The sequence below is a fragment of the Ahaetulla prasina genome, chromosome 3 (assembly GCF_028640845.1).
Source record: "Ahaetulla prasina isolate Xishuangbanna chromosome 3, ASM2864084v1, whole genome shotgun sequence".
NCBI lineage: Eukaryota > Metazoa > Chordata > Lepidosauria > Squamata > Colubridae > Ahaetulla > Ahaetulla prasina.
In genome coordinates, this window is record NC_080541.1 from 85,610,257 (window position 1) to 85,631,499 (window position 21,243).

The 21,243-nt window shown below is 38.0% G+C and overlaps 1 protein-coding gene across 2 annotated transcripts; it reads right to left on the reverse strand.

Moving 5' to 3' along the window:
* Nucleotides 1-48: 48 nt before the first annotated feature.
* SERPINB5 (serpin family B member 5) lies at nt 49-19,427 on the reverse strand. Of its 2 annotated transcripts, none has more exons than XM_058177068.1 (7): nt 19,297-19,427; nt 12,476-12,653; nt 10,023-10,160; nt 6,870-6,987; nt 3,653-3,795; nt 2,294-2,461; nt 49-1,107 (listed from the first exon to the last, which is right to left on the reverse strand). In XM_058177068.1, the coding sequence occupies exons 2-7, from the start codon at nt 12,641-12,643 to the stop codon at nt 715-717; spliced, it is 1,128 nt and encodes a 375-aa protein (XP_058033051.1). In that variant the 5' UTR covers nt 12,644-12,653; nt 19,297-19,427; the 3' UTR covers nt 49-714. The 2 variants fall into 2 exon arrangements, with proteins under 2 accessions (XP_058033051.1, XP_058033050.1); XM_058177067.1 differs by lacking the exon at nt 19,297-19,427 and adding an exon at nt 18,639-18,758.
* Nucleotides 19,428-21,243: the final 1,816 nt, after the last annotated feature.

Genomic DNA, 21,243 nt, shown 5'->3' on the forward strand with positions numbered 1-21,243 from the left:
GAGGTGCAGCTTTGTTTTTCATTTTAAATGTCAGCAATGACAAAATACAGGTTTTTGCAATGCTTTATTTGGAACAAATGAAGGTAATCTAAGTTAATAACTGCCCAAAATGAATATTAAAAAACCAAAAGAAAATATTTGTTAAACATATTTAAAAAAATAATCCAGATTAATTGATTAATGTAATGAAGCTCACTACAGATATAAAATTTCTGATATTCCAATGACAAATTAGTGATTTAACTAATTCAGGATTTTTTAAGATCTGAAGAAACTCATACAAGCTCTTCCCTAGCTACAGAGTTGAAATCCAATATTGCCAATTAGCATAAAACAAACTGCAGCATTCTGGAGACATCACAACTTTGCATATTGTTTTATTGCTAACTATCAAAGATTCATTTTGCTGAATTTGTTCTGAGCTTATTTCATGTGTAAACAACAAGAAACCGTCTTCCCAACTTTGGTGTATAATATCTGGCTGTTAAATTCAACTATGGGTCACTAGAAGATATGCCATAATGAACTATTTTAGTCTTTTAGGTGTCCCTGTATTTATATTTTGCTACAACTAACTGATATGGCCACTCCTCTGTAAATTCACTTGAACAGGAAATTATTCAACTCAGTTAACAAGAGAAACTGCGTAGATTACCTTTGAATATTTCATACCCAGAAAATATTGATATCAGGTTTCTTTATAGGCAGTTCTGTTTAAGGAGAACAGAATCTACCAGCAAATACAATACTGCGACTTTTGTTGTGCTTGAAGAAGAAAAGAAAAGGATGATCCGCATTAAATTCATCTTTGTGTTGTAGGATCCGGTACCCAGGAACATCTCGAGACTCTCCTCCTTCTTCATTTACTTCCAGGGAGACTTTGTGAATGATCTTGGAAAGAACAATGCCTTTCGACTCTGACATTTCAGAGAAATCAGATGCATTCTCATCAAACATGTGAGTCATACCAAGACTTTCTAAAATGGGTTTGAAGTCATATTCACTTTCCACTTTGAATTTGGGGAGGAACACATTAACTCTACTGTTTGCCATCACACTAGGATTGGTCCACTGTACCAGCTTCTCCGGGGTGATCTCCTTCTCAAGCTACAGAAATAAGAAAAATAGTAGGTGACTAGAGTATCAGCTCTGATTGGATACTATGGTATGGTATGTATGGTATGGTATCAGTGATGGGTTGCCCCCGGTTCAGATCAGTTCTATGGAACCAGTAGTAAAACCGGCGAGAGGCTCCGCCCACTGATCCAAATGTCATCAAAAGTGATCTGAGCATGCGCAGAAGAGCGTGCATGCAAGTGGAGCAAGCGGGCACAATGCAAACTAGTAGTAAAGGTAAGTAGAACTCACCTCTGGATGGTATGGTATGGTATGGTGTGGTGTGGTGTGGTGTGGTGTGGTGTGGTGTGGTGTGGTATGGTATGGTATGGTGCAGTGATGGCTAACATTTTCCAGACCAAGTGCCCAAAGTGTGTACTTGCACGCTCGAATGCACGAGTGCATGCCCAAACCCCAAAAATGCAATGCACAAGTAGCCCCCATACATGCATATGTGCCCCTGCATGTGCCCCCCACACTTGTGCATGCGGCCCCCACGTATGCCCCAACCCATGCAACCTCTGCATGCACCCTGCCCCTGCACAGCAGAGACCCGAAAACCAGCTGGCTGGTGGGAGGTGTGTGCGCATGTGCGGCAAAGCTGAACTGGGGTGATGGCTTGCATGCCCACAGAGAGGTTGTTGTGTGCCACTTCTGGCACGTGTGCCATAGGTTTGCCATCACCAGTATGGTGTATGGTTATGGCATGGCATGGCATGGCATGGTATTATATTGTATTATTGCCCATCAGTCATACACAGTGAAATTTGTCCAGCAGCTGGCAAACTACTGATCATAAATGGAGATTATTTAATATTAAGTCAAAGTTAATTTGGGTTCATTAATCCATGCAACTGTTGTCATTTTTTAATTTACTGTGGCATTATGTTTTGCCTGAGGGCTGAGGACAATTAATGCAATTGCAATATCACTCCTGGAATGCTACTAGCTGTTGTGATTTGAGCTAATGAATCATCCAGTCCAGCTTCTTTTTATTAATATCAGGTCCAAACAATATGGCCCTGCTACATTCAATGAATTAAACAAATGGCTATGAGACACATTAGAATATGTCTATTTTTCACTCGTTTCTAATCAGACTATTTTGAAACATTCAAGGAAGAGAGTGATTGATATGCAGCTTTCTAAAAAAAATTATCCAAATATTTATTTCTACCTGTTCCAATCCAGTTGTATCATCCTCTAGATCTTTAGGTAGTAAGATAAGCATGCTTATATGCTTATTATGACATGGGAGTTCCAGAATCTTGATTTTTAAATCATTTATGTAGCCCAAGCATAATGTAGCTTCCAAGTTCATCATCTGCACAGGTTTGGTTTCTGTCTAATAAGGAAAAAAACAGAAATTGAAAGTTCACTTAAATACCAGTTGTGGTAAAAATTCCTGATTATTTTTCTATTTGTCTTCATAAATTGAAAATATGAATTGAGAATAGAACTTAAATGTTACATTGTTAAACTATTACAGTTGTGTACAAATGTGTGTACTGTAAAATAAAAGTTAATATTTTGAAAAAACGCAGTCCTTCGACTGGATTTTTAAAAATAAATAGAATTTTTAAGAAGTGTACTCTGTGTGATTAGCAACATTACATTTGCTTTTTTAGAATCATATACATGAGAATATTAATCTCAGCATCTTATTTTGTGAAATTCAGTGTTGCATTTGTTAACCTAGAACTGGCATATGAAATCTAGATTCTTAAAAAGAGCGCATATTAAGAATTCTAGGATGGATCACCATGTATCACCCATTTGAAATCCTGAATGAATTTGCTATACACAACAGAAGCTAAAAAGAGAGATGATGAGGAACCATTAATCAAAATGGTGACAAAAAGTGTAAGAAAATCTAATCCATTTGACACTGACTCCAAATCTTTTTGCTATCCATAACGTTCTAAAATCATATATTTTTACCATCTTGGGGCCCATCACTTTTAACTGCAAAAAGGAACCTTCTGATGTCTTCTAAAAGTGTCATATGGGTTTTTTGAGGGATAGACCAGGGGTGAAATTCAGCAGGTTCTTACAGGTTCTGGAGAACTGGTAGAGGAAATTTTGAGTAGTTTGGAGTAGTTGAGGAGTAGTTGAGGAGTTCGGCAAATACCACCTTTGGCTGGCCCCCGAGTGGGATGGGAATGGAGATTTTGCAATATTCTTCCTCCAGGAGTGGGGAAGAAATGGGGATTTTGCATTATCCTTCCCCTGGAGTGGGGTGGGAATGGAGATTTTGCAGTATCCTTCCCCTGCCATGCCCACCAAGCCACACCCACCAAGCCACACCACGCCCACAGAACCGGTAGTAAAAAAATTCCATCACTGGGATAGACCATAAATGAATCATGATGACACATCGACAACTTGGGTCATTAGCTATAAAATCACTCATTAGAGCTGATTTAGAATTTTGTTAATTGAAGTAAATGCTAGTTTAAAACTCAGCGAGCAATTGAAGGCTTTTCTGTAGCTTGTAATATTTGTGTTAACAGTTTGAGGTTACGTCTTCCTATACCTTGCTTATTCTGAATGGGCATTCCTTGATTTGTGCCTCCGGAAACTTCTTCATCCAGTTTGTTATAAAATAGGCTGCATTTAACAGGATTATCTTGGTCTCATCATTGACACTCTCCTCAATTAAAATGTTTTCCATTTTACCTGCAGATACAAGGGCAAGAATACTTCATTAGAGGTACAACCACAGATACAGGGAAAGAACAGCCAAAGTTTCTAGGAAAAGGCAATTCAAGATGCTGTCTCTCCAGAAGAGTTTAGATTCTAGAAGAGGCATTTAGCTCTTTAGCAATACTACTATCTCAGTTTTTTGCTTTAAGAAAAAGATTTGGTCCTTAAGGATGTCTTGTCAATCTGATGTTGCTCTATTGTATTGGACTGGCACTACCTCCATCCAAAGATAGGAAATTTAGTCCAATAAAACTAAGAATAGCAGTCTATGAAAAATTAACCTATTTAGCATAAACAAATAATCCACCCAACGTTTTCATACAATCTGTTCTCCTGTGGGCGCAAAATACGTAAGAAGCAAATTGAATCTCTGTCATACAATTGACCCAACAATGCCAACAGCTGAACAGTGGAAACCTCAGTTTGCTTTCTGTGCAAATCTAAAATCATGTGTTCTAGGCATGAGAGCTAATTTCTATACTGCCAGAGGAAATGATTACTTGATGTCATTTCTAGCCATTACTAAAAAAATGGCAGATGGAAGTTGGGTCTTCTCTCCAAAAAGGAGGGACTGAGTAGCCCATTAATTTAATAAGCAAAAAAGGAGAAACTGAAAAACTTTTCGTATTGATTCCATAAAAGTTCTTGCATTTGGAAACCTGACACTCATTAAAAGTCTTTCATTATGGCTTCCTAAATTTTCTCCAATAAAGAATTCATCAGATGTTCCTAATTTCTATTTTTTTTTTTGAGGGAGGGGATTGATGCATGGTTTTTAGAATTTTGAATAACAGAGTTGGATGGGACCTTTGAGGTCTTCTAGTCCAACCCCCTGCTTAGACAGGAAACTCTACACCACTTCAGACAAATGCTTACCCAACCTCTTCTTAAAAACTTCCAGTGTTGGAGCATTCACAACTTCTGGAGGCAAGATGTTCCACTGATTTATTGTTCTAACTGTCAGCAAATTTCTCCTTAGTTCTAAGTTGCTTCTCTCCTTGATTAGTTTCTACCCATTGCTTCTTGTCCTACCCTCAGTTGCTCTGGAGAATAGCTTGACTCCCTCTTCTTTGTGGTAGCCCCTGAGATATTGGAACACTGCTATCATGTCTCCCCTAGTCCTTCTTTTCATTAAACTAGACACACCCAGTTCCTGCAACCGTTCTTCATATGTTTTAGCCTCCAGTCCCCTAATCATCTTTGTTGCTTTTCTCTGCACTCTTTCTAGAATCTCAACATCTTTTTTACATCGTGGCTACCAAAACTGAATGCAGTTTTAATTCTACTTATCTGTTAATATCACTAGCTTAAGGAGTTTTTTATGTTCATATGGTCACACCCAAAGAGCCAATGAAGCTGCTGCAAAGCTACTGTACTCAGGGCAGGACAGTTTTGACATAACTACTGTATCTATGACATATTGAACAAACCACCATATAAATTACAGATGTTTTTCTGAGCATTGACCTGTCAGTAGTAGTTGCAGTGTCCTTGCACAGGGTCCCAAATCAAAATAATAAAAAAATAGTAAAAAGTTAGCTAAATGAAACCCCTTGTTTGCAGAAGCAGCAGGAATCTGTTCTACAAGCAATCATGGCAGAACTAAGTGATACTCAGCTGAAACATCTTTCTTTCTGGGTTTAAATGATCTATGTAGCACAAGATACTGGTTTTTCAAATGCAAGGCCATGTTTACAGGGAACAAGCAGAATACCCAATGAGTATTATGGTGTGCCCTGGTCAGACATTATAATGAGAGATGCCTCTGTACAGCCCAGGCCAAAATCCCCATGAAAGACAGAATCAATGATGGGAGGGAAGGAGGCGGGCCTACTGAAGCCTAAAGTGACCAATAGGAGTTGGGCAGGTCACAACTGTTGATTGCATCATCAACCAAATGGTCAATAATTCATTACCAAATTATATCTTTGGTGGGGGGAAGGGAATGATTCAGGAGAAGAGGAAAAAGACAACTTTAAAACTAGAACCGGTAATGATGACTTTAGAAATGGCCTGAGAATGAGATGAAGGCAATGTCATAGGCAGGGGGGGATGGACAATTACTGGATATTTTCAACCCTTGGTTAGGAGGAAGTGATAAAGAATCTATTTTTGGCATAATTTTTCCATACCTTTGGGGAGAAAAGTATGACTTTTTTTTCTATCTGTCTACTACATGCAAAAATAATAATGTAATAGTGTAAGATACAGTGCCAAAAAATCTTGAAAGGCTTTCACATTGCTGATACAGTAGTTCATTTACTGAATGCCAATGAAAAGTAATTCTTAAAGAAGCCTAACCTTTCCAGGGAATACAGGTAGTCCTCAATTTACGACCACCATTGAGCCCAGAATTTATGTTGCTAGGTGAAAAATTTGTTAAATGACTTTTGCCCCGTTTTAAAACTTTTCTTGCAAATTTGTTAAAGGAATCACCCCAATTGTTAAATCAGGGACATGATTGTTAAGTGAATCTGACTTCCCCATTGAATTTGCTTGTCAGAAGGTCACAAAAGATGGTCACATGACACCACCACCACTCCTGGGACACTGCAACTGTCATAAATATGAACCAGTTGTCAAGCATCAAAATGTAAACCATGTCAGATGTCTGCAACCTTGACAACTTTAAGACTTGTGGACTTCAACTCCCAGAATACCTCAGCCAGCAGCTGGCTGAGGAATTCTGGGAGTTGAAATCCACAAGTCTTAAAGTTGTCAAGGTTGGAGATCTCTGAACCATGTGACCATAGGGATGGTGCAACGGTCAAAAGTGTGAAAAATGGTCATAAATCACTTTTTAGTGCCGTTGTAACTTTGAACGGTCATTGAATGAACTGTATTAAGTTGAGGACTACCTGTAGCGATGTCCATTTTAAAATTGAAATATATTCAAACTTATTAGCATCGGTGTATTGATACTGTAATATTATAAGCACGGTAGCCCTATAAGCAAACATGTACTATGACCTGAAGGGATAATTCCCGATTCAAGGACATCCCAAATCATGGCTTAAAAGAGATCTCTTGATAAAGAATGCACTTGCCATCGGTAAGGTCAGAAACAGATTTGTTGATCTGGAGCCGGGTGTCTTCTGGCTTGTCTTTAAAATCTACGACTTCAAATTCTGATGGGAAGGGCCTTTTGACAGAATTGATGAATTCCTGAAAGAGAGAAAGTTCCAGGTTAAGACTTAAGTTTCCCCACTGGTAACATGAAGGTGAAGACCAAGGGTGTTTCTGCCAAGGACAAAAATTGCAACAAACACGCATGTGGCAATTTTAAACTTGGAAAGACAACTGGGTGGGGGCTTTGACTTGGATTCCATGCACACTAGCACAGGGGTGTCAAACTCTATTTCATTCAGTGCTACATCAGGGTTGTGTTTGACCTTGGGCCGCCGGGGGGGAGCACGGCCAGCTCAACGTCACTTATTGAACCTCCGTTTTCAGCTGCAACAGCCTCCTGCAGCCCTCTGCCAGTGCAAACAGCCCTCCTGAGCGCCATTTTCACTGGCAGAGGCCTGCAGAGGCACCACGGGCCAGTCCTTCACTGTTTCCAGCACAGTGGAAGTCTAAGCACCCTGAGGGCCGGATCTGGTCCGTGGGCCTTGAGTTTGACATCCCTGCAGTAGCACAAGAGGACTGGGAACTATCAGGCCCACTAGGCAGTTTTGGGGCCAGCTGGCAATCTCCAAGCCAAACCCGCACAATTCATAACATATTGCTTTTGTATTTCGATGAACCAAAGCCAAATATGTCAAAAGGCATCATATATTAATGACTCTTGCTCTTGTGCATTTCATAGCAAAGATCCCCTTTACAAATCTCCATCTACTGCTTTCATAATGAATTAAACGAAATTCGATTTCAATAGCTTTGTCTAGAACACATCGGTTATACCATAATGAACTTCAATGGGCTAGGATTTTTCCATGATCAAGTAAGGCAGCAAAGTAAAAAAAACTAAAATGTTTTATTTAATCCAGTGTACAACATTATCATACGCAATGCAGGGCAGCTCCCTATTTTAAAGTTGTATAAATCATTTTAATTTAAAATTATACATTTTAAACATTAATACACAGGTAGTCCTCAACTTAGAACCATTCATTCAGTTACCATTTGAAATTAAAATGGTACTGAAAAAAAAGTGAGTTATAACTGATCCTCACACTTATGACCATTGCAGCATCTCTGCTCCTGGGATCAAAATTCAGTCACTTGTCAATTGGCATGTATTTATGACAGATGCAGCATCCTGGGATCACATGGTCATCATTTGTTACCTTTCTAGCTGGTTTTCAGCTACAAAATCAATGGGGAAAGCCCGATTTACTCAACAACTGCATGATTCACTTAACAACTGCAGTGGGAAAAAATGGTAATAAAATCAGGCGAGACTTACTTAGCAATAGCACTTAGACTTACATACTACTTCACAGTGCTTTACAGCACTCTCTAAGTGGTTTACAAAGTCAGCTTATTGCCCTCAACAATCTGGGTCCTTGTTATGTCCTGCACTTGCAGTGGCGGCCCCTAGTGGTGGAGATGGTTTCTTGTTCTGTTCTGATTGGCTCCCGCTTTGACAGCCGAGTATAAAAGGGCTGTCAAAGCAGGCGCGCTGTTCTTGTGTTGTTGCTGGTCTCTGTGAGTTAAAAATAAACGCTATGTGTGAACATCTGTGGAGCCTCAATTATTACGGAACCCACAGAATATAATAGTCCTCATTTTACTGACCTTGGAAGGATGGAAGGCTGAGTCAAGTTTGAGCCAGTCAGGATCGAACTGCTGGCCGTCAGCAGAGTTAGCCTGCAATATTGCATTCTAACCACTGCGCCACCACAGCTACCTTGCTTAGCAACTACCACAACTACCTTGCTTAGCAACTGAAATTCTGATCCCAATTGTGGTCATAAGTCAAGGACTACCTGAATTATCTCCACATCAGTAAAAGTGGCATTGCATCAATAATGTCTGGACATAAGATGAACAGCTTCAAAATTCAATTACACCCACACATTAAAAATCAAATAAATATTTATTGCGGCATATGCTTCAAATACGTGAAACTCAATTTTAAACATTCTTCAGTTAGCATGTAAAAATAAAGATAAAAGGAAAAATGCATAAGATAACATTAAATAAACAAGGAATTAAAAAGTATAGGTCTGTTTCCAACTCATATTCTTCAAGACAAATTTCTTTACAGACCTCTGGCAGCAGAAAAGAGAGAAAAATCCATTTTTCACATTCTCAGAGCCCCCTGGATGCTCCTAATAATTCTTTAGTGAGTCTTTTCTTTTGGATGTGGTAGGGAATTCAATGGAAGATCAAACTGCCAACAACAACAACAGCCCAAATCTCTGTTTTTATTCTCCTGCCTAAAGCTTCTAATAACATCTTCTGTCAGCAGAAGAGCACTACTGGATACAACCCATTGTATGACAACTGAATCTTAATGATTCTCATTAAAAGCACACTCTATAATTAAGAGCCTGCAAAGCAGGAGTGTTGATCCTTATAGCAACATTTAAGACTTGTAGACTTCAATTCTCAGAATTCTGGCTGGGGAATTCTGGGAATTGAAATCCACCAGTCTTAAAGTTGCCAAAGTTGAATATCCCTGCCGTGGGGATTCTAATTTGGGCTGCAATTTCATTCATCATTTTTACTGTCAGCAAGAACAATTTCCATGGCTGGAACTATCAGGTTATTATCAGCCCCTTGGGAAAGTTGCTTACTTCTAGTTTTCGGTAAAAATGTCCTATACAGTGAACAATGCGTTCACTTAATGACCGTGGTGATTCACTTAACCACTGGAAAAAAAGTCATAAAATCAGATCATTCACGCGATGACCCGCTTTACAATCATCATAACTTACAGCAGTAATAGACTGTTTTTTAAAAATTAAATTTAGTAAAGCAACCATGAGCATAATGTAATGAATTTATTTTATTTTATTTATTTATTTATTTATTTTGTCACAACAGTATATATAAGCATAAGCGTGAAAATAACTATATAATATATAAGCATATATATGAGCATAAGTATGTAATAACTATATTAATTGGATATAATGAAAGGAAACAATAGGACAGGAACGGTAGGCACATTTGCGCTCTTATGGAATTTAGATAATAACTGTCAACCTGCTGGGCCAGATAGAAATTATTATTATTTCTTCCCAACTTACCGGAGTAGGGTTAAGAGATTTTTCTACATAAAGCCGCTTAACCATTTTTAATGAATAAAATAAGCTAAGTTTGGAAGCATCCGAGGTAATTGTCTGGAATCCAAATGGAATATCTTTGACATCTTCTAGATGGAGCCCCTGTTAATAAATGAATACCAGTTTAAATATTGATTTCAATAAAGATTTCTGCCTAATATTTTCAGCACAATCAAATAAAACGTAAGAGTTCTTTTCTATCTGATACTTTGTCCAGCTTATTTTTTTCTGTGGCCAAGGAGAAGCCACTGAGAAGCATGTAAGTAAGACATGAAGAGTGAAGCCCTGACTAGCAGCTATTACTCACAAATAGTCTCTAATAATCTTTTCCTTCCTGTATGGGCTTCACCTCTTTTAACATGAGTATAGTAGTGGCGCAATAATATAGCAAATTTTTAATTACTTTGAATTAATTCAGCTCCATCAATGTATAAGCAGTTTGGTTTGCCATAATAGATTTACTTCATCTTCGCTGCCATATGCAGAGATTAGCAATGCACTAGCTAATGCCAGTTAAATACTATAGGTTTCACATTGGGAATTGGGATGGAGATTTTGATAGTTTTAATTAATAATTATACATAACATAACATAACATAACAACAGAGTTGGAAGGGACCTTGGAGGCCTTCTAGTCCAACCCCCCTGCCCAGGCAGGAAACCCTACACCATCTCAGTCAGATGGTTATCCAACATTTTCTTAAAAATTTCCGGTGTTGGAGCATTCACAACTTCTGAAGGCAAGTCGTTCCACTTATTAATTATTCTAACTGTCAGGAAATTTCTCCTTAGTTCTAAGTTGTTTCTTTCTTTGATCAGTTTCCACCCATTGCTTCTTGTTCTACCCTCAGGTGCTTTGGAGAACAGCCCGACTCCCTCTTCTTTGTGGCAACCCCTGAGATATTGGAACACAGCTATCATGTCTCCCCTAGTCCTTCTTTTTATTAAACTAGACATACCCAGTTCCTGCAACCGTTCTTCATATGTTTTAGCCTCCAGTCCCCTAATCATCTTTGTTGCTCTTCTCTGCACACTTTCTAGAGTCTCAACATCTTTTTTACATCGTGGCGACCAAAACTGGATGCAATATTCCAAGTGTGGCCTTACCAAGGCATTATAAAGTGGTACTAACACTTCACGTGATCTTGATTCTATCCCTCTGTTTATGCAGCCCAGCTTTTGGCTTTTTTAGCAGCTGCTGCACACTGCTGGCTCATATCTAAATGGTTATCCACTAGGACTCCAAGATCCCTCTCACAGGTACTACTATTGAGCAAGGTACCGTATATGTGGTAACATATACGGTACTGATGCATTTTGTTTTTTTGGCCTAAATGTAGAACCTTACTTTTTTCACTGTTAAATTTCATTTTGTTAGATAGCGCCCAATGTTCAATACAATTAATGGTTACTTGTTTCAACAATTAATCAGTGGAATGACTTGCCTCCAGAAGTTGTGGGGGCTCCAACACTGGAGGTTTTTAAGAAGAGGTTGGACAGCCAGTTGTCTGAAATGGTATGGGGCCACGATGGCGAACCTATGGCATGCATGCCAGAGGTGGCATGCAGAACCCTCTCTGTGGGCATGCACGCTGTCGCCAGCTGGTCTTTGGGTTTCCAGGGCTCATACGTGCTTTCCAGTTTGAGCACTCGGTGCTGAAAAGGCTCACCACCACTGGTATAGGGTTTCCTGCTTGAGCAGGGAGTTCGACTAGAAGACTTCCAAGGTCCCTTCCAACTCTGTTATTATGTTATTCTGTAACAGGTTAATCCAACAACATTTAATGCTAGGGTCCTAAGTGAAAGTGTGAGGAGCTACATTCTCTTGAACCAAAAAAATGCACATAAAAGATCCACAATCTTATTTCCACATTCTGCCCTTTTAAAAAGTGTAACTACTTCTAAACATATCATTTTACATGGTCCAAGTAGCTTTCCTTCATATTTTTTTATCAACTCTGTGGTATCAAGATAGTACTGTTATAAATTAGTTCTAGATTTAGCCTTAGATAAAATAAACTAACAGTGGCTTCCACAGCAAACCACAGAATGTCAACCCACACCTTGTTATGTCGTTGTGCAAATGCAACCCTACCAAGCGGCAACGCTAAGAGGAGGAGAGAACAAGAAAAAGTTATAAACAATTGGAAATATTTAAGGCACCTTTCAGGTTCCGTAAATCTCTTTTTAAATGCCAAATATATGGCAATGTTGTCTGTCTTCATTTCATCTTTAGGTTTACTATTATTTCCTTCCTTTGCTACTAAACCAAGCCAAGATGTTTCTACCAATATTATTTAATGAAGAATGTAACAGTATTTGAATTTATAGAAGGATCAATCATCATCTATGCAGCAAAAGGAAATAGACTTTTCATCTACAATAAGCAAGAGTTATGCTAAAAGTAAACATCCTACCTGTTTCATCTGGGCTGCTGTGTCACCATTAGCTGCTTTATATGCTAGAGCAAGAGAAGTTGATATGCAAAGTGGAGTAAAAATAAAATTAGCACTTTTGTCCAGTTCACACAGTTTTTTGAATAGATCAACCGAAAAAGCTGTATTTGCAGCTTGTATAGCATCCATAGTTACGATTCTGAAATCAAAAGGGCAAAATAATTGATCAGCCAAACAATCTTGTGGATGAATAATTGCTACTTTCTCACATCCCACATGCCAAATAAACACTGAATGGCACTGCAACCTTGCCGTACAAGTTAACAGATGTTTAACCTGAAGTAACAATCATGACGTTTAATACTATCTACATGTGGTATGTACAGAAAGGTGGGCACAAATCTGCTCTGAAGTTTTCTTGGGTCGAAAAGCTTTGAACCAACCTCTTGAATTATCTCATCACATTACAGCAGAAGAATCCACACAACTGGCAAAATTTCTCTTCTTACAGTTCTGAAAGCTGAAGCAGATCTATCAAAGTTTCAGACTAGGGCTTTCAGATATATGTTCATTAGTTTCCCTTACCGCCGTGAAATTTAAAACTTTCTTCCTAAGAAGTTTAAATGTTTGGGAATATTTTGCCTTTTCACATTTGATCCACTAATTAGTGGTAAAAAAAACCTCACTATAGCAATCATAATACAACACCAGACATTCAACTGATACATAGAATACCCTGTTTCCCCCAAAATATGACATCCCCTGATAATAAACCTAATCGGGCTTTTGAGCGCATGGCAATAAGACCAAGCATTTATTTCAGAGTTCAAAAAAATATAAGACAGGATCTTATTTTCGGGGAAACACAGTATGTTCTTGGCTTGCAGCCATAAACATACATGTACACATACACACACACATACACTTTTTTCAGAGAATCTACAACTGTTGAATTCATTAAATGTGAGAGGAATTGTTGTTGGGAATTGAAGTGCTCTGTGGGTGGTATGAGCATTCCTGAGAGCAGGAATTTGACCTGGGAGGTGATGATTGAAGCAAGTTTTATAAATATAGCAGAAGGGAGACTTACTTAGAGAGAAAAATGTCACAAGAATAAACAAAGCCTAGCATGTAGCCTATTACTTCCTACCAGGAGGAGATTTCAAGAATCCTTAATTCTCGATTTATATACTACTACACCCTTTTGCTCAGTACATACTACTATAAGATTAAGAACCATCAGGGTCACCTCTATTAAGTGTTTTGGAAAAAAGAACCCAAACAACAAGTACAAGCTTGACAGACATTACCTTACTGACGACCCCCACCCTGTCAAAGATCTTGGAGTTTTCATATCAAATGACCTAAATGCCAAAGCCCATTGCAATTACATAGCAAAAAAGGCTCTAAGAGTTGTAAACCTAATTTTACACAGCTTCTTTTCCAAAAACTCTACATTAATAACCAGAGCATACAAAACATTTGCCAGACCTATTCTTGAATACAGCTCATCCGTCTGGAACCCATACCACATCTCTGATATTAATACAATCAAAGGCGTCCAGAAATATTTTACTAGAAGAGTTCTTCGCTCCTCTGTAAACAACAAAATACCTTACGCCACCAGACTTGAAATCCTGGGATTAGAAAACTTAAAACTCTGCCGACTCCGACATGACCTGTGTTTAACACACAGAATCATCTGTTGCAATATCCTTCCTGTAAAAGACTACTTCAGCTTCAATCGCAATAATAAAAGAGCAAACAATAGATTCAAACTTAATGTCAACCGCTTCAAACTTGATTGCTGAAAATATGACTGTAACAGAGTTGTTAATGCTTGGAACTCATTACCTGACTCTATAGTCTCTACTCAAAATCCCAAAATCTTCAACCAAAACTATCTACTTTTGACCTCACCCCATTCCTAATAAGGGGCGTGCATAAGAGCACAAAAGTGCCTACCGTTCCTGTCCTATTGTTCCTTTTCATTATATCAAATTAACATAGTTATTGCATTCTTTTCCTTATATATATGGGACGAAGAAGCACGAAGCTGAAGCCTGAAGATGACGAAAGAGACTTCGTCGAAACGTTGCCAAGACATTTCCAATTTTACACGGGAGAAAACCCGAACAACCAAAGACCTACATACAAACACTCGTGAAAACCTCAGAAAACAAATATATATATATATATATATATATATATATATATATATATATATATATATATATATATATATATATATTTCTTATACGATATGTTGTTGTTTTATGTCGATGTTTGTATGCTGTTGTGACAAATGAAATTTTTTTAAAAAATTCATGTTTTATTCTTTTAAAAGACACAGAGTACTTAAGTTGTGTGTCTAAACAACCAATTAACTAACGTTCTATTTATTTTGTTTTGTTTTATTTTATTTTATTTTACTTTAAATATAACAATCATTGTCTTGATTGAGGTGGCAAAATCCTCATGTGGACCTATCCATATCAGTGTTAAAACAAAATTATTTGAAAACCATCCCAAGTATAATGTTCCCAAGTATAACTCGTAGGTCAAATGAACACTTATGATGGCTCCAGACTAGAACATTTCCTACTTGTAATAAGTCTTCACACAGTGCATGTTTTACCTCAGGCAAAATGCAGGAATTATTGCACAGATTTGTGCACCTGTGCACTGTCTACTTACACCTTGAAAAAAAGTTCTCCAAAAAGGAAATCCTAACAATTTTCTGAACATGCAAAGATAAGGCATGTCAAAGAGCAACTGAACTCAGTAACAGATGAAGAAAATATACTAACATATTCTTGTTCTGCGCAATCCCATAAGTATTATTCTTTCAGCAACTGGAGAAAGCAAAACATGCCACTGTTTAGATGCATAAATCTTGGCTTACTGCAGATATATCCCCATCTACGGTAATTTCCCTTGTTGAAAACCTCCCTATGAAACAAGCAGCAGCATAAGAAGACTCAGCAATAGACTTAGAGGCCATATTTAGTATCAATTTCCCAATGAAGAATTATTCAAAAAGAAGAATATGAAGCTATTAGTCACTGGAAAACCTCAGTGAGGTGGAGTCAGTGCGTAACTGATATACTAGTTAAGGAATTTGTATGGAGAATTATGCTTAAGTCAGCACCTCTAACCAATTGCTCAAGGCATAGTAGTGTCTTTGAAGTACAGCTAGTTTGAAACACACCCACATTTTACTAAAATGCCTGGGATGAACCTTGCTGCTTAATAATCTTGCTCTTTTCCAGAAGCATCATTTAAATTTCAGCTAAATTCATTTTTATGCATCAGTGATTTGAGGCTTGAGAGATCTTTACATTTTCTTGGTTGGTTTAAACCAGTGGTAGTCAACCTGGTCCCTACCACCCACTAGTGGGCATTCCCGCTTTCATGGTGGGCGGTAGGGGTTTTGTCTGATACTGAAGCACTTTCCTTTTTTTTAATTTAATTGACTTTTTTAAAAAAATTCATACATTATTTAAAAACATTTTCATTAAGTTTTCATAAAATTCCCCGTGACCAATTAAATTTCTGAAAATATACTATTTGTATCGCCCGCGCATAAGTTTAGCTCATGTTACGTAAGTGAAACTAAATGGTAAGTAATTATTATTATATGCTTTAACTTGCTGTAATTCTGCTTTATAAATTTTATAAAGTAAAGTTACTTCCCTACTTTATAAATCACCATTACTGTGGAACCGGTGGGCGGTTAGAAAATTTTACTACTAACAGAGATACAAAAGTGGGTGGTAGGTATAAAAAGGTTGACTACCCCTGGTTTAAACAGAACCTCCAGTTCTACTAGCTGTAGTCTTGTACAACAGCCACATATGGAATTAAAGAATTCTAAACTGAGGAATATGACTGACATATAGCCATTTTTTTCCACCCAAAAATCATTTTTGGCTCTTCCTAAAGTATTTTACAATTTTAATTTACTTTGCAGAAGCCAATAGTTATCTCCCAAATTATTAGGAGTTGGAAAGTTCTGCCATGTCCCCAAAACATTTCTCAGTGCTTCTGCTCACAACATCAAATAGAGGAGATAAATATTTTATGCTTCCATCTTATGGAATGGGAGGGGGGAGAGAAATTTCCATAATGTAATGATTCACCAATCTGAATAGAAGGCTCACTAACTATGGATTGTGGTTTGCCAAGAACTTTGACAAGCTGTCTGTCTTTGCAATCCCAGAAAAGTACAACACAGGATCTATTAAACCCTGGATGGGCAACCTTGTATGATCAATAATTATGCTAATTCACAAGATATGCAGTAAAGCATGATCAATTATGTATTCATTTTACTTTTGCTGAGTGTGATCCACAGAAGTATTGTTTAATCTCAAGCTTCCAGGATAATATAAAATGTACTTACCCATATGGAAAATATACCTTTGTTTTCCATGCATGTTAGTGTGTGTGTGTGTGTATGTACACAGACACACACACACACACAGATGCTGGAATAGTTTCTACACATCATGTAGAAACATGGGGAGTACTAAATTTTATATTACAATCATTTAGTATACTTATAGTCTGCCTTTTTCCCATGACGAAGCAGAAGGAATTGCAGCCCGGAATTCACAGGGATCTCTCATGAAATTTGGACCCAATCCACATTTTCTTCACTTGAGCAAGATAGCACCATTGTTGCATCATGTTTCTTCAAACTATGCCATGCCTTAACAGCAATCCCATTAGCAGCATGAGATACAACTGAGTTGGAATGTTTTCCAGATTCTTAAAAATAAATTAAGATGATTCCATCTTCATCAGTTAAAAATTACAAGAGACATATACACTGGCATTGACTCAGGCTCACTGGCTACTTTTTGGAGGGTAAAATATATTTTTTTTATTTACACTTATATCCCGCCCTTCTCCGAAGACTCAGGGCGGCTTACATTGTGTAAGGCATAATTCTCTTTGGCCTCATGCAACTTCTTAACTAAATTGTTTTTAGAGGAAAGAGTTAGAAGCTGGGGATGATTCTACTATCAAGGAGAAAAAGGAGCTGTCACTTTTTAATAGCAAATGTTGGAAGGGCGCTTGAAGGGAAACAGCTACAAGGTATGCTCTGCCTGCTTGCGGAAGTGTGAATGTAAAAGCAGTTATATAAACGGCTTACCTTGAAAGAGAGAAGGGGATGAGAAAGAAACTCAAGATTGACTCACCTTGATTTTCTTAAGTATGGTACTGTCCTAACACCAGTTTTATGAAAGCAAATTTTGTTTAAGAAGACAGGTTGCCATTTGGTTCCTTGCCTGAGTCGGTAAAATGTTTTGGCCATGTTAATAATTAAGTTTGTTCAAGTTATATTCTGATGTAGAATGCATACTTAAGAGCCTTGAAGGACAGGTTTTTTTAGCCTCAACTACCTTGCAGGGCTTACATTCATCATTCTTCCAAGAATTCAGAGCAGCTTCCATAAGAATCTCTTTTAATTTTATTTCCATAACAGCAAACTAGTTTGGTGAGATAGTTTAAATCAGGCTGCTGTCTAAGAGTGGACTTGAATCTGAGCCTCCTAGTCCAAAAACTTTATTCACTGTTTTAGAAATGGCATGAATAGAAGCCAAGCCATCAAAAAAGAAGAGTGGTATGTGGTTTTACTATCAGCTTTGAACTAAACAAAGTTAGAGGCTTCACTTTTATTTAAAAATTCTATGTTTGGATAAGATCATAAAAGTTGGTATTCTTCCTCAGGATTAAAAAAAAAATACGGGGTAGAAAATGTTAATAGAATAGAATAGAATAGAATTTTTTTTTATTGGCCAATAAAAAAATAAAATGATTGGACACACAAGGAATTTGTCTTGGTGCAAATGGGTCTGTATTTTCCTCCTCAGACTCCAATTGAGTTTCTTTTCATGCAGAAAGAGAAGGAAAGAAAATGCAGAACAAATGTAAAGCCCTCCTGATGCAAACTTTAGACTCATCCATTCCCACTTTCATGCCTGATACAGTCTAAAGAGGCAGAAACAATCATCACGTCTTCTGTATGTAGAAACACAAGACTAGACAATAACCCTTGCCTGCTGAAATAAAAATCGGCCTTAACATCCTCTTAAGTCTGAAAAGCATTTGTTATTTGATGTACAACATAAAAGAAGCTGAGTCAAAAGGCCCACACCCCTATGAAAAATCTCACCTTTAATCAAGTTTCTACTAGCAATCTCATAGACAGAGTGATTCCAATGGACAGCTCCTAATACAACCAAGGAGAAGGCACTAGGTAGCTATTTTACCTTAACAGATTTGTCTGACCTTGGAAAAAATGGAGAAAGAGACGGATGGGAGCTAGAAAGAGAGAGAGAAAGAGAGAGAAAGAGAAAGTAGTGTGGAAACATAGGAGGATCACAAATAGAAGACACTATTTTAAACCACCACCACCCACCCTTAAATTCTATAAATGAAAAGGACAATTGCACAAGAAAAGTCTTGCATACTATACAACAGACTAAGGTTTTTCACCACCCAGTCAATCAATGGAATAAGAAAGCTTATCATTCTTGTTCCACATTGAAAGGTGTGATTTTCAAAACAACTTGCTAAAAAGTGAACTATTGTACCGTATACAGGTTAGATCGATAATCTAACGTACAAACAAGAGAACTATAGAAATGTTCCAGCAACTGTTCACTCTGAAAACTATTGTTCATACGAAGTTATGCAAAATGGGAAAATCCTTCAATTTCTCCTGCAGTGTCCCTCTCTTTTTTATTTTCAGTTCCCCTGGGCCTTTTATAAAGAATCCTGAACAATTGCTTAGACATCTATAGAGGGTGTAAAAGATATTCCTCACTTACCTTTTTATGTAGCAACACTATTTCCTGAACTGAGAAAAAAAGAAGATGAAAAAAGCACAACCGAAAGACTAGCGTTACTAGTGACAGTATGAAGCACAAAGACTGAACTGTATTAGTTCACCTGAATTCTGATGCCACTCCCTATTTTGTGCTTGTACTTATCCTCTCTCTCTCTCTCTCTCTCTCTCTCTCTCTTTCTCTCTCTCTCTCTCTCTCTCTCGTTATTAATCATCCCTTTTGGCATTTTACACATGATGGGATTCAGACTGAACAGGCAGTCCAACAGCTGTAACATGCTCCAGCAGGATGAAGCCATTTTACAAACGTTTCTTTCTCACTGCCAAGAGGTTTTGGTAAAGAGCCTAAGAAGTAGAGCAAGAGCAATATCAAAATATATAATTATGGATTCTATTCTAAATGTGTTTGGGGTGAGTTGAACCTGAGAATAGAATACAATAGAACAGAATATTTTTATTTATAGACCGCCCTTCTTCCGAAGGACTCAGGGCGGTGTACAGCCAAGAATAAAATACAGAAAGAAAACAACAATACAAAACTAAAAACAACCCTTAAAAAACCTATTTGATGTGGCTACTTATAGATAAAATATTACCCTCTAAAATTTACAAAAAATTTAAATCCCATAAAATCAATTTGATAATTTAAAATTTAAGCGAGTCCAGCAAGACGAAATAAGTAGGTTTTAAGTTCGCGGCGGAAGGTCCTAAGGTCAGGTATTTGTCGGAGTCCAGGGGGAAGCTCGTTCCATAGGATAGGAGCCCCCACAGAGAAGGCCCTCCCCCTGGGGGCCGCCAGCCAACATTGCTTGGCTGACGGCACCCTGAGGAGCCCCTCTCTGTGAGAGCGCATCGGTCATTGGGAGATAGACGTTGGCAGTAGACGGTCCCGTAGGTATCCCGGTCCTAAGCCATGAAGCGCTTTAAAGGTAGTAACTAACACCTTGAAGCACACCCGGAAGACAACAGGCAGCCAGTGCAGTCTGCGCAGGATAGGTGTTACATGGGAGCTCTGAACTGCTCCCTCAATAACCTGCGCAGCCGCATTCTGGACTAACTGGAGTCTCCGGGTGCTCTTCAAGGGGAGCCCCATGCAGAGAGCATTGCAATAGTCCAGACGAGAGGTAACAAGAGCATGAGTGACCGTGCATAGGGCATCCCGGTCCAGGAAGATGAGATGTTGCAGCTTTCTTTAAAAAGGACAATACTCTGCCTAAGGAAAGTGGGAGTGGGAATGAACATTAGAACATGGAGAAACAAATCTGATTTTTCCATTTTCAGACTGGCTCAGCAATTTGTGGTCATTAATAAGCCTAAATTAACACACACAAACAAACAAAAAACTGCTGCCTGCTAAACACTGTTATTGTGGTTGAACAAATCCTTGATTTTGATGCAAGTGAAGTCAGCGATGTTTCTGTCCAAACATTCTGTCCAAAGTGAATTCTTCATTGAATTGTTAGACTATAACAGAGACACAAATTAGCATCACAAGACCAAGATGAGCCTCCTCAAAAATCATCCACTTCCCCACCTTTTCTGGCCTAACCACAAGAATTTGATTTTTTTTACTTCCCTTTACAATTAACCACAGCTAGCTGGGTCATCCAAACTCAGACAGACTATAATAAATCTTAATTTCATAACATAGTTCTTGAGGTTTGTTTTCATTAAGCACGGTTGATTAAGATTAGTCTCAAAAGTTCAGTTTAAACCAAATTTAATGTTCAGAAGAATAAAATAGAATAGAATTTTTATTGGCCAAGTGTGATTGGACACACAAGGAATCTGTCTTGGTGCATATGCTCTCAGTGTACATAAAAGAAAAGATACGTTCATCAAGGTACAACACTTACAACACTTAACGATGGTCATAGGATACAAATTTAACACTTAATGATACAACACTTAATGATAGTCATAGGCTACA

Bases quoted from the DNA above. Each gene is read 5' to 3' on its own strand.
- SERPINB5 (XM_058177068.1), bottom strand. From the start codon at position 12,643: ATGGATGCTATACAAGCTGCAAATACAGCTTTTTCGGTTGATCTATTC. The intron at 6,988-10,022 runs GTAAGTTGGGAA...TCTCTCTTTCAG, and splicing joins AATCTCTTAACCCTACTCCG to GAATTCATCAATTCTGTCAA. The intron at 2,462-3,652 runs GTATAGGAAGAC...TTTCCTTATTAG, and splicing joins GCCCATTCAGAATAAGCAAG to ACAGAAACCAAACCTGTGCA.